The following is a 13,467-nucleotide window of genomic DNA, read 5'->3' on the forward strand; positions in this document are numbered from 1 at the left end:
TTAAAAATAATTGATTAACATTATTATTATTTATTAAAAAGGTTTTTTTTAAATTATCTTTTTTTTTTTAAGGGGGTGGGGATGGGGATTGAGGGTGATATATCTTAAATGATAATTTTAGCAAGTTCTTTATTCTTTTAAATGAAGAAGAAATGAGGTTCCTCTTATTAATTTTGTTTTCTGAAAGAGAGGTCATTTTGATAAGAGTCCATAGGGAATATGGTCAATATGGTCAGACAATTCTATTTTGATGCAGCAGGACATATTGACATTTTGACCAGACAGATGACTGACAATGAGATAATTGTGTGCTAAGTGATACTAATTGATGGGGACTTTATTGGTACCTGCCATTTACCAGAGGGAGTATCAATGATAAGGGGACATTACTGTAGGAGTCAGGGCTCTCACATGGCAGATTCTTTTGACTCCACTTCAGAAAGATCTGAAGCACAGAGGGACTATAAGATTTCAGAGGATGGCTCATGAAGTGCATCCAAAGTATATGATGTGTAGCAAATTTTTTATCTTTTATCTACTTCACAGGATATTCTGTCCAAAGTCATTACTTACTGTAGAATTGTTGAGGTTTTAACAAGAAACTAATAGTTTTGTTATGGATTTCTGAGACTCTATGCCATAACGTACTATGGTGAATCCGATGTCATAATGTCCTCTTAATATCAGACTGTTGGCAGCATGGAGAATGAGTTACCATGGCAATGAGAGGATTTCTACTGATTCTACCTAGAATTTCTCAAGGTGCTCTGATATCTAGTGTCTCCCTAAATTCCATAGTTAGATCAGAAACAGGTGATAGGGGTTGTCACAGTGTTCTCAGCAGTTAAAATAGGTCTAAAATCAGACTAAAACCTCTCAAGTGTACTTCTGGGGAAAAAAAAGGGTTATGTCAGATTGTTCAGGTGAAAATTCCAGGAATATAAGTATGAATGCAACAATGTCCCAAAGACAGGTAGAGTCTAAAAGACTTCATATATATGGATGGTACTTGTCAGGCTATTTGATACCAAGATTATATGTGATTATGTTCAGATAGATTTTATTTAACTGGTATTTCTATAAATTGTTTCCCAATCTTATGGGTGTCTATAGTCCTTTTGTACTTGATTTTATTAGTGTGAAGTCGAGAGACAGAAAAGGATTAGTGGAAGTCAGAATTATAGTGAGGGTACCCAATCTGTTCTGGCAGTGGAGGGGAAAATGAAAATGTGTGGTAATAAAGTGATGATTACCCCCAGTGACTGTGTCCGAATTGTGGTGTATTACTACATTACATCAATACCTCCCCGGGCAGGCTTGACAGGCCTCTAGTTACCCTCAAATTATGTCACACCTTGTGTGTTTTTAAATACCCTCTTATGCAACTTAGGTATCAAATTCGGAACATACAGGTGCATCAGCTGATTTTTTTATTTATTTTTTTTCTAAAGGAAGTCGTGGGATTTTATCTTGTAAAGTATATTTCTAAAGATGTGTCAGGGTTGCTTATGTAATGACACGAATTACAACGGTAATGTCTTGATGAAAGGTAACTCTTATGTGTCAAGATGCAGAAATGTTGATGATTAAATCATATCTGTAATGTTAGTTCACCTTGCAGTAATAGTCATGTTTTATTACTTAATTCAAATATTGCTCAGATACGTACCAATAAGCTCATCAAAGATGATATACTCGCATTCTTGAAGTACTTAAGAATATTAGTTGTTAAGTGAAAAAAAATGTCAGAAATTTGGGAGGCTTGATAAGACTGGAAACCACAGACCAGTGCTTAATTAGATGACCAAGAGAGATTTATGGACAATCCAGATATCTTTGAAGGCAATTGAATAAATATTTTCCTGGCTGAAAATCTAGAAAACACTGTGGATTTGATCAATAATATCTGTTGAGTGCATTTTATGTGAGAGCTGTCTGTTAAAATGATAGAGTAAAGGGAGTGGCCAAGTTTTGCAGGTAGAGATTCTGGATTTTGTTATATGGTGTTGCAAGACTGTCTGCTTCTATTTCATTACATCATCACAAGGAAATTAATATTGATCCCATGAACAAAGCATTAATTTTATTGCTTATCAGCATGATCTCAATTTGTGGAAAAGTTGTAAATTGTGCTGGTTGAGAGCAAAATGTATATGCTTCATATTTCAAAGCTGTTGTTTTCTGCAGTTTTCTTCAAGTTGCAATACTGTCGATCATTGTTTTGTAACAAACAGGTCCCCTACATTTTCTCTATCAATAAATCTTGTAAATTACCAGACCAATGTGCTAATAAGATATACTTTAATTGTCACGGCATTCAAAGCATTTTCCCACTAACATCCGCAGTATATGGACAGTTATGACTTTTGGGTGAATGGTTCTATTTACTGGAACATCTCTGATATTGAAAACAGATATAGAATTATTGCACATGGAAGAAGTTTTCCCCTCTTGACCCTCAGTTAGATTCTGCATTGGACATGCAATAAACATTTGGACAGAAGGGATGATGTGTAATGATTGACAACTATGATGAATGCCCGTCATTTACAGCTCATTGGACAGACACATTTTTATTTGTGATTGGGACTGCAGGATATATTGACTGTTACACACTGTTAGGGGTTTTTTGGAAAAGGACAATATGTATATTATCATATAGATTTTTGGATTATGACATGACAATTCCATCAGGTATCAAGTTTCCTTTTTTTGTACTTTTGATATGTTTCTATTGTTGATTAATATATATGTTTAATAGGTTTGATTGTATTTCTTTGATTTTTAAATGGATTTTATTATTTCAATTCAAAAATTATTTTCAAAAGATGACCTTTTAGTATTATTAGAAATGTGGCTATTTCAGTCTTAGGAGAATTTTTGATTGGAAATATTGTTTGTCATTTACTGATATTGATGGCTGTCTCAAGTATCACTTTTGTTACCTTTTGAAAATTAACAATATTAATTATTTTTTTGGGATTTACCTGTCTGTGTTTCATCTTGTGTTGATGGCAACCTGGGAGAGTTTAGCCATAAATTTGGTGTAATTTTTCATTTCCTGGTTAATAAATCAAAATAAACCTGCCACCCTCCCCAGTGTAATTGAAAAAAATACAAATAAACATTAAAAGTTGAAAAAAAAGAGGAAAAATAAATAATCTGATGTAAAATATGATTCAAACAAGGTAGGATTTTTTATGAGAAGGAAGTCAAGTTGTCCTTGTAAGTGTTTAGAACAAGAGTCCAGTCATGTCTTTGTCACAAAAGAACATTGAATTGGACAGCTGTAATGATGTACAGGTGGCATAAAATAGCTGACCACTTCAAAGGCCCCTGCAGTGATTCTTCTCTCTCTCTCTCTCTCTCTCTCTCTCTCTCTCTCTCTCTCTCTCTCTCATTTTACTACAACCATTACTATATTCCCATGCATATTGATCTAAACAGGGGGATTTGTTTGAGTAGGGTGTTTGATCTCAAATGTACCAATATCTGTTATTCTTGGACTTTAAAAAGCAGAAAGATAAACGAAGACATTCTGTACAATTTATCAATTATTCAAAATATTATATTTTGAAGTTCTTTGTTCATTTGGACTCAATGGCGATTTTTATGTATGGGGAGTCTAATGCTCATCTGTGTGTGAGCTGTTCACACTCCTGGGTATAAAGGGATTCCCACCTCTTTATCATTATCCGCCCTGGGAACACCAGCAAGCCAAAAACACATAAAAATTTTCCTATTTGTCCTGGGATTGAGTTCCCCTCTAATCTTTATGTGGGCCTTATGAAGTGCAGTAAAAGTACCATAAACTGCAGTCCCTGCTGAGATGAGTGACTTTACAGCTCAAGGTTTAATGATGTCATGACTTCTGAGAGCTCTTCGATAAAAGGAGTTAGGGTTAGTGTACAGTTTAAGGTTTGCCAACTAAATTGAAATGTAAATTGAATTGTGGTGGTTCTTTTCATAGTGGTTTTATGGACATATTCTTTTTTACCTGGATCTTAGATCATTATAAATGAATTTTAACCAAATTTGTAATGTAGAGTCATAAAAAGGATAGAATGTGAGTTTTCTCTGTGGGGTTTTTGTTGTAATGAAATAACAGGTGGAAAACTGCAAACAAGCAGGTGAACAATTAATTTTCATGAAATGTTGAATGAATTAAGCTTGGCATCATTTTTCTTTGTTTCAAGCTGTCTGCAAATTCATCATGGTGATACAAAATAGCAACTAAAAATAGACTAAATTTTTTAAAAAGTTTTTTCTTCCTTTATTCAACCTTCTTAGGTTGAGAGTGAGATTAAATAGCTATTGTTAGAATGACAAGCAGAAAGAAACAATTTGTCAACAGATATCGCTTGTCAAATGTTCATCAATTAAATTTACCAGATCACCGATAGACAAGGGTCATAAAACACTTAAGCTGGTCACCATCTATACAGTGACCTAGAGCAGCCCCCAGGAAAACCAATGAAACATGCCCCAAATATCAAAAAGAATTAAAGAAGAGATTAGATAGGTGGTCGCCAGACAGGGAAGTTTTAATTAAATATCGATTACTGATTTAGAATACAGTAAAAACAGGAGACCTTCGAGTGATGCTTCACCAGCAAAACTGAAAAAAGATAACGACAGTGAAACTAAGACAAGCTTGTTTGTAGTTCTGGATGGTGTAGATATGCTACCCCGTTTTATGTTTATCAATCTTTTTTTTGTAATAAGAGAAATTAGAAATTCTCGTAAATAAGAAATTAATTTCTGCTACCAGCTTTCATTGAAGCACCAAGTCATTGAGTGAGAAATAAGTCAATAAACTTTGTGCATACAAAAAAATTGGTATCTAAAAAAAAAAAAAGGGGTAAAAATAACAAAAATAGTGTCATTACCCTCAATTTGACAAATTAAAAATTTACAAACAGGTCCCTAGAAACTAGAAAGGCATTTCTCAGAAGAAAAAAAATGTTTTTCAAACTGATGTGATATATCAAAAGATTATTTTTGCCTTAGATGAAAAATCTATGGATTATAATGCAAAAAATAATAATGTAATGTGCAACTAATGGTCTATCATTTATGAAATCCCTAATTTATGAAGGGTTAATTAACTTGTTTGATTTTGATGGAAATAAAAATTATAGGATTATTACACCTATAGGTTTGAACACCCAGAGGGGCCAATAGATATTTGCAGTAATGGCCATTAGTGTTTGAACAAGATGTTTTCAACACCTGCAGTAGCTTGCTACCACTAAACAGGAAGGGGAATGAAGTGGACAGTTTTATTAGGGGCTCTTATCAAAAATCTCTCCCCCATAAAACAACAAACAATTTTGATCACACTGTGACCCTCTGCTTTCTTTCATGTAAAGGGCCACATTTTCTCAACCATTCGGCACCAAATTAAAAATCCTCCAACTGTCATAATTGCTTGTGTATTTTATCTTGGTCAGACAACCTGTCTGTTTTGCATATGATTTTCATTTTCAATTTGCATAAATTTTGTTTCATTAATTTGCACAGGTGAAAGAAAGGACTTCTAAAACAAAAAGGAATTGAAACGGTGAAGATCTAGTGATTTGTTTTATGTTTGGATTTACCATTATCATCAGCCCTATGTGATTTATTGTTAAATGTGGATGTTATAAATGTGAACAAGAGAAGATATTTTTTTGTGTGGATTACTTGATTATGATACAAGTCACAGTGAAATGTCATGTAGAATTCATCACATCGCCTGGATAACGCTCGTCATTCTGTCCAGTCTTCAAGGTAACCTTTTTAGAGACACTAACTTTCTCATTGCCTCTAACATGCTTACATTAATATGATAATCATGAATTTTAGATATAAAAGATCATGTTTAATTTTCAATTTTTATAGGAAAAATCTTGATTTTGGATCAGAAAGCTAACAAATAAGAGTCTGTCTTGATCTGTAAATATATAGATCAATGGGTATTGATGTAAAAATAAATTGAAATGGATTGAATCCGACAATAAGATATATGGAAATGGATCAAATCATACAAAGAAGTTCTTCAGTTATTTGTATAAAGATCTTTTAAATATGTCATTCTTAATTTTTTTATTTTTACAAACTTCTGTTTTTACTTTCAGATGTTCTGGGCCTAGCATGGGTGCAGAAGCCCTCTGACACCACCTCTGTTATTGGAGGAGACGCAGCCTTCAACTGTGACTACACGGGGGCTAACCTGGCAACATGGGCCGGACCCCAGGGCTCATTGTTTGTAAACAATATTTCTATGGCTACAGACAACCGCTTCTCCATTCGAGGACTCTTCAATCTTCATATTAGCAATGTCAAGAAACAAGATCAGGGGGAGTACACATGTACGGTACAGGGACTGCCACCAGAGAAGGGATATCTCAATGTCTACAGTGAGTATACTCGGACATTATTCTACCAGGGCTTTACTTTCAGTATTCATTGTAGGATCAGGTGTGACAGACATGTGTTTTAGAAAATATTCATAAAGTACAGTAAAACTCAATTAGTACGAACACAGATATTGCGAATTTACAGATATAGAGAAGTCATCTTGGATCCCCAGCTATATAATTTTCATGAATAATTATAATGAATTACGGATATAGCGTAGTGATTTCATAGGTCCACGTGACTTCATTATAACCAAGTTTTGCTGTAAATTATGGTTGGTAAAAAAAAATCCAACTCTGGTGGACAAAAATAAAATTATTTCCAAGTTTGATAGACAAGAAGAAAAAGACCAGTCATTGATTATAGGGTAATGAAGTACATAAAAAAAAAATAGATGTGATAGGCCACTTCTTTTAATATTATGCTTCTATAATTACTCTGACCATTTGAACTCGGTTTCATAAAACATCTCTTAAACAAGCAGACAGTTTAATTTTTATAGGACTGCAAAATTTTAGTGTCAGACAACTAGCCATCATTTATACAACAACTTGTCTGTCACGCTCTCATATAATTACTCATGTATAACATGATTGTATGCTATAAATCAGTGAATATTCATACTTATATACATGAGATGCATTGCACATTTTACATTTTAATACTTTCAAAATCTTGAAAGAACAATGATATCTGAAACAAAATTAAAATGTAGAAGCAAGCTGGTAGTCTCTGTCACATTTTGATTACCGGTATGTATTTTAACCTCAATATCCAGAATTCTCTGATATCTTGAAGATTTTTTTCTTGGTCTCAAGGATTTTGAGATAATGAGGTTTTACAGTGAAAATTAATGATTAGTATTCTGACTTTATCAAGGAAATGTGACTGTTTTCAATTTGACATTGAGAAAATCAAAACTTGATAGACCGAAGTATTGGTGAACTAAATTAAGATTTTTTTTTTCAAATATCCAAGTTACAAATTTAAATTTTACTTTACAGTTCCTCCCCACAATATATCAGTCATTACAAATGACACCAGACCCTCCCAGGTTGAAGGAGACTTTGTTTCCCTGACCTGTTCCTCCATTGGAAACCCCCCTCCAGAAATAACCTGGTTTCGCGAGGACTCCCAGCTTACAGACAGTGCTACGATTCAGATCATCCAGAAACCTTCCATAGGACACGGAAACATTGAGACTCTGGTCACCAGTCAGCTGATCATCAAATTACAGTATACTGATCATAATAAAAACTTCTACTGTTCTGCCAAGAATGATGTGAACCTGAATAATCCTAGCAAAGTTCCTTTCCTTGTACAAGTGCAATGTAAGTACATGTTTATGAATCTGAAATGGATTTTAAGTATTACCATAATCATAAAAATAATATCTTTACATACCGTATTTAAAAGCAGAATTTTTAGCGAGGATTTAATATTGTCATTATTAGTGAGGGTGCCAAGATTGATAAAATTGAATATCGCTAAAAATTAATTGCATTTTATTTGGAATAGCTCTTTAGTGAGCTTTTTAAAATTGCTAAAATATCATTTCGCTTTAAAGGATATAAAAATTGGCGGTATTATTGACACTTAAAAATGGAGATAAACGTTTGTTTTGAAAACAGGGTGGCGGATGGCGGTATTTTAAAGAGAATTTTATATAGCAGGAAAAACGTTTTGGGAAATCATGGCGGTATTGCGAAAATGGCGATGAATCGCTAAATTTGTTTATGAATCTGAAATGGATTTTAAGTATTACCATAATCATAAAAATAATATCTTTACATACGGTATCATAAAATTAAATGGATAGGTGTTTTGATATGAAATGCTGTGAATTGTGCAATATAATTTACCTAGGAATACTGTAGAAGTACTATTTTGGTATTAATTTACGCTATGTACGCGGTCACAAACTTTCCGCGGAAATTTGTCCAAGCGTACTTAATAAAAATATAAGGCATATAGTGACAATCTAGAAAATCCGCGTAATTTTCTACCCACGGATTAAACAGAAATTGAGATTCCGCGGAATTATGACCCCGTGGAAAAAAGTACTTCTACAGTATATCAAAGTGTGATTTTTCTGAACTGTAGAGTTTTGTTATCTAAAAAGAGAGAGAAAGAGACTGAGAGCGATACAAAGTCTTTAGTGCCATTAACTAAAAGTGTATGCTGGAGAAAATGTTGAGACTTAACTTTCCTCAGAATTGAACTGAAAAACCTCATTTAATGAAGTTAAATGAATTTTCTGAAAGTAAATCATGGAATGCTGTAGATGGAGTGATGAATTATGGGAGTAAACTAATTTAATTCTCTTCTCATAGATAAACCCAGAATCACACTGGAGCCCTCTCCTCTAAACATCCTCCTAGGATCCTCCAGTCAGCTGAGGTGCATCGTCAGTGCTAACCCCCAGGTCACCAGAGTCAGGTGGCAGAAAGATACCCAGGTGTTGCAGGGTTAGTATGGATGTTCTTTTTCATTCCTTTCATTTTAGTATATATAATCGTCAGCATCATTATTGGCAAAATGCACTGTACATATATACAACTTTTAATAAAAATCAATACATTATTTTTAAACTGTGTATTCTTTTTAAAAAGTATTGATTTTTTCCATGTACAGAAAACATGATACTCAGTTTCAATGAAAGTAATAAAATGGGATCACCAATGTCCTTATTTTTCAAAATAATGAGAAGACTCAGAAAATAATTTGCAGAACAAAAGCAATTTCATTGCAAATTATGTCACTGTGTTTCAGATACTGAGGCAGTGCTACTATTTTCGAGTGTTGATAGAACTGCAGCAGGACAATATACATGTTCTGCTTCCAACACTATCAATGGCCAAGTCCAGACAGACAGCAAAAGTACATCTGTTCAAGTTATATGTAAGTAATATTGTGTAAAGACTACCATATAAAGTTGTCTATAAGTCAGTTTTGGGGGAGTTTAATTTTGGTCCAAATCTATGTGTCCAACTTAAAGGCGAGTCATTGAAAGATAGTTTTATAAAATTATGCATATAGTACAATTATTTATGAATTTTTATAGTTTTATTTTAATCTTCAGTGTGCATTACTTATTTTTTAATGATTTAGAAGTAAATATCTACATCATTTTTTTTAAATATTTATTGAAACCTCGCTAAAACATCACAGCATTGATTTAACATTGTCAACCAATTCTGGCAAAAAGTTGTACCGACTTGTAAGTGGGTCAATGGCAAATTCTTCCAAAGTAACTACAAAAACGCTTAGACTTATAGGCGAACCGACTTATACACGAGTATATGTGGTAAGTATATTTAAAAAGCTTTGTATACTGGTACATAATCAGTGAAAATGACCTAAATAGGTTTTTATTAAGATGCAATTAAACATCTTTATTATGAATATGTTAAAGTAACCATGTAAAATATATTTAAAAATCACAGGGAATCAAAAGCATCAATTTGTTATAAGCATGTTCGCTATAAGCATGCTTTACTGTACTGACTGAAATTGTTGGGCAAATTTAATCAAATACCTGTATACCACTGTTACAGATCCACCCATAATCACTGTACCAGCTACAGCAGTGGTCAATGACTCGGGGGTACTGCACCTCCACTGTGCCGTGGATGCCAACCCCCCACCCCTGTCTGTCAAATGGAGGAAGCTGGACAGTTCCCGCGAGTCCACGTCGGCCAATTTCACGGCCTCCCCCGTCACCAGGGACTATGAAGGAAACTACACCTGTATTGTGATGTATCGACTAGAGCCATCTGGGCAATCAGTTGAACAAAGTCAGAAATTCGCCTATACCTATGTTTATGTCCAGTGTAAGTGTTCATTTTAATATAAGCATGTCCTCCTAATATTATCAAGCCTATTGTTGTTTTATGAGAAGTCAGAAACTGTATAATGTTTTTTTTTAAAAGATGCTCCTGGATATTCCTCAATCAAAGCTGTCTCAAGTTCTGTGAGCATAGGAGAAACCATTTCTCTCACCTGCTCTGTCTCTGAACCAGGTTTGTCATACAAATACAGTCAATAAAAGAGAGATAACTCTTATTGTAGTCAACACTCTTCAGGTTAAATTTGTTGCATTTGGTAAATCATCGTTGCAGGATATCCACTTCCCAAATATGAATGGAGAAAGATAGATACCAATCGAGTTTTATCAAGCCAAGGATCCACACTGACCATTCAGTCGGCTGGACTTGCTGACAATGGACAGTACGCCTGTACTCCCTATAATGTAATGGGCAGAGGAGGCACAGCCACAATCATAGTGGAAGTACTAGGTAGGAATTTAGCACAAATACATAACTTTTATAATGACATCTGCAAGTACATTAAGCATTTAATTTACATCAGTTGAAATTCAATTGATTCTAAGTTAAATTCTTTTTGTTATAATAGCTATAGACTAGTGTACTTGCTGAACAAGGTCTTGAGCCAAGTGACACTTGTGTACAAAGTATTTTTAATATTATACAAACAATTGTTGTTATAATGCATTTAGAATTATAGTTAATGGACCAAATTTTTGTCAATTTTCCAGAGTCACCTAGCTTTGTGGAGTCTCCACCCACTAGTGCAACCATCACTTCTAACCAATCCATGTATTCCGTCCTATGTAAGGTTCGAGGCCTTCCTAAGCCAAAGTTGGAATGGCTGAAAAATGGTCAGGTCATCCAGAGTGGACCAATGTACAACATAACAGAAGAGGTCACCTCTGTAGAAACCTACAGTAAATTAGTCAGCTCCAGACTTCATTTCGCAGGTACGTAGTATGGTCTTTAAAGTTAAAGTGAAAAATCACACTTAAAGGGGAATAACTCTGGAATTGTTTATGATGTTGATATATGTAAGAAAACAGATGTTACCATGCAGTAATTATAAGAGAAATAAATGAGTTTTGTTTTCTTTGGTTTGTTGTATATTTTACAAAAATATGAACTAGTACTTCACTAACTGTAGAAAAAAAAACTATGAGTACACTAGTTTATCTCTTTGTTTGGCAGGTACTGGGCGACAAGGTTTGATGATTGATGATATAGCTAATTTTACTTGTCGGGAAGTATCGGGAGGTGAACAGCACAATTTAGAGCTTTATATCATGTGTAAGTAGATGGAAGTATATTGTATACCAACTATTATTTAAGACAACTTTTATTCGGAATTTGAAAAGTTGAAAATTGTCATCTGGCAATTAATTCTTGCAACTGGAGGAATATTCTATATAAATGAAATACACAAGAGATGTAAAAACTTGGCAGCCAGAAGTACTTGCAAGACAGATAATAAAGAAATATTGAAAAAGAATTTATGCATTATGATTTATTTTCAATTTTCATTAGCTTAGGGTAGCTTCATTTTGGGTTTCCTTCATTTTCCCTTTATTTTACAGTTAAACCATCAGTAGACGCTGATGAGAAGGTAGCCACCACGGTGAATCATTCCACCACCATGACCTGTAGGGGTAAAGGTTTTCCTGTGCCTACATTTGAATGGTTTAGAGACAATAAAATCATCCAATCAGAATCCCGGTTTACAGTAGAACCCACCATTCAGCTGAGTGCCACCGAGGCTAGCAGCTCTTTGTCCATCAGAGATGTGGTGGCCGGTGATTTTGGGGAATATGTGTGCATTGGTCAGAATTCTAATGGTCAAGCTCACAAAACAGTGCGTTTAACTGTGAAAAGTAAGTGATTATTTGTTTAATGCAGAAGTTAAATGTATTAAAGTAAATCTTAAATTATTTATCTGTACTTTAAAAAAAAATTTATTTGAAAATTTCTAATATGAATAAAAGTTTTTATTTGAAAATTTCTAATATAAATAATTTTTTTTATGTAGATCGCCCTGAAGCTCCCTACAACCTGTCTGTGATATCCTACACCTGGGAGTCGGTCTATCTGCGCTGGACCCCTGGGTTTAATGGTGGGGAGCCCCAGTCTTTTCACATTCACTTCACCAGTAGTGTTCCTCCCATCTACACAGGAGATATAATAGTCTCACCCCCAGATGCCACTCAGCATAACATCACTGGTTAGTTTTCACTGCTTAATGATTTCAGTTATTTATGACTTAAAGAAGGAGAAAGAAATTATCTTACTGGATTATTTTATATACATTTATCTGATTTCTTTTTTAGATTTGCTGCCTGGAGTAGCATACCAGTTTTATGTGTATGGCAAAAATTCTCTTGGAAAGGGAAACAACTCTCAAAAAATAATTATCAAGACCAAAGGTAACCAGGAGTTATTATTCTTTGATCATGAATAGATTCAATTGCCTCTATTACGTTTTCACCCATCATAAAAATGTCCTTTTCTTTTCCAGATTTTGCATTTCCATTAGTTAATAACATACCAGACTACTCAGCTGAAAACAAAAGATTAATGATACCATTTACATTAAATTCCACATACTGTGTCAAAGTGAAGATAAGTGTTAACGGTGGTAGCACCTGGCAGACCATTCCGATGAGTGGGAGGGAGTGCTTCCCCGCCACGGAGGATACCAGAGAACTGAGTCTGCAGAGTGATAGCATCAACCGCCTCAATGTGTCCATCTGTCTGTCTGTCAGACCGGATATCTGTGGGGTTCATCTGGCCGCACTGATTAGTAAGTAGAGACATTTTGATTTTTTAAGGCAGTGTCAAGATGTTAGAATGTTGAATTGGTGTGGGAGAGATGCCTTTTTTTTCCTTTTCATTTAAAGTGCAATGATTGTTGAATTTGCTTTTTTTCCTACATGGAATTGAATATAATTAACAAAATTTGGTAGAAATGTTCAGGAGTAAATTTGGTCATGATTGAATCTGTGCATAGATTTTCTGTGTATATGAAATCATTAATTCATTATGACACATCCCCCCTTCCCTTACTTCGGAACCTGAAGTTGTAATATGCATATGTAGTCAGTAATTCTGCTCTCTTTGCAGTCTTTATATCATTGCTTTGTAAATTTTAGGTGACAACCCAAAATATGGTTTCCAAAGTAAGTGATTATTGTGTGAATACCTATGCAGACTGTAAATATATGTATTTTTGTTTTTATTA

At 34.2% G+C, this 13,467-nt stretch overlaps 1 protein-coding gene across 1 annotated transcript in view; it reads left to right on the forward strand.

Annotated features, from left to right (window-relative positions):
• Positions 1-13,405, forward strand: part of LOC134251508 (hemicentin-1-like) — a gene marked incomplete at its 3' end in the record, with an annotated part of 33,896 nt that extends 20,491 nt beyond the window's left edge. Inside the window, exons 4-18 of the mRNA XM_062733951.1 lie at positions 5,524-5,772; positions 6,120-6,401; positions 7,407-7,733; positions 8,736-8,870; positions 9,175-9,303; positions 9,960-10,235; positions 10,335-10,424; positions 10,524-10,700; positions 10,961-11,182; positions 11,424-11,522; positions 11,810-12,103; positions 12,259-12,450; positions 12,557-12,652; positions 12,745-13,029; positions 13,379-13,405. Of these exons, the coding sequence (XP_062589935.1) occupies positions 5,712-5,772; positions 6,120-6,401; positions 7,407-7,733; positions 8,736-8,870; positions 9,175-9,303; positions 9,960-10,235; positions 10,335-10,424; positions 10,524-10,700; positions 10,961-11,182; positions 11,424-11,522; positions 11,810-12,103; positions 12,259-12,450; positions 12,557-12,652; positions 12,745-13,029; positions 13,379-13,405 (2,692 nt within the window). The remainder of the gene's footprint in view (positions 1-5,523; positions 5,773-6,119; positions 6,402-7,406; positions 7,734-8,735; positions 8,871-9,174; positions 9,304-9,959; positions 10,236-10,334; positions 10,425-10,523; positions 10,701-10,960; positions 11,183-11,423; positions 11,523-11,809; positions 12,104-12,258; positions 12,451-12,556; positions 12,653-12,744; positions 13,030-13,378) is intronic.
• Between the last annotated feature and the right edge of the window lie 62 nt (positions 13,406-13,467).

Source organism: Saccostrea cucullata, unplaced genomic scaffold (genome assembly GCF_032062105.1).
Source record: "Saccostrea cucullata isolate Sc308-1 unplaced genomic scaffold, CSIRO_AGI_Scuc_v1 ctg1031, whole genome shotgun sequence".
NCBI lineage: Eukaryota > Metazoa > Mollusca > Bivalvia > Ostreida > Ostreidae > Saccostrea > Saccostrea cuccullata.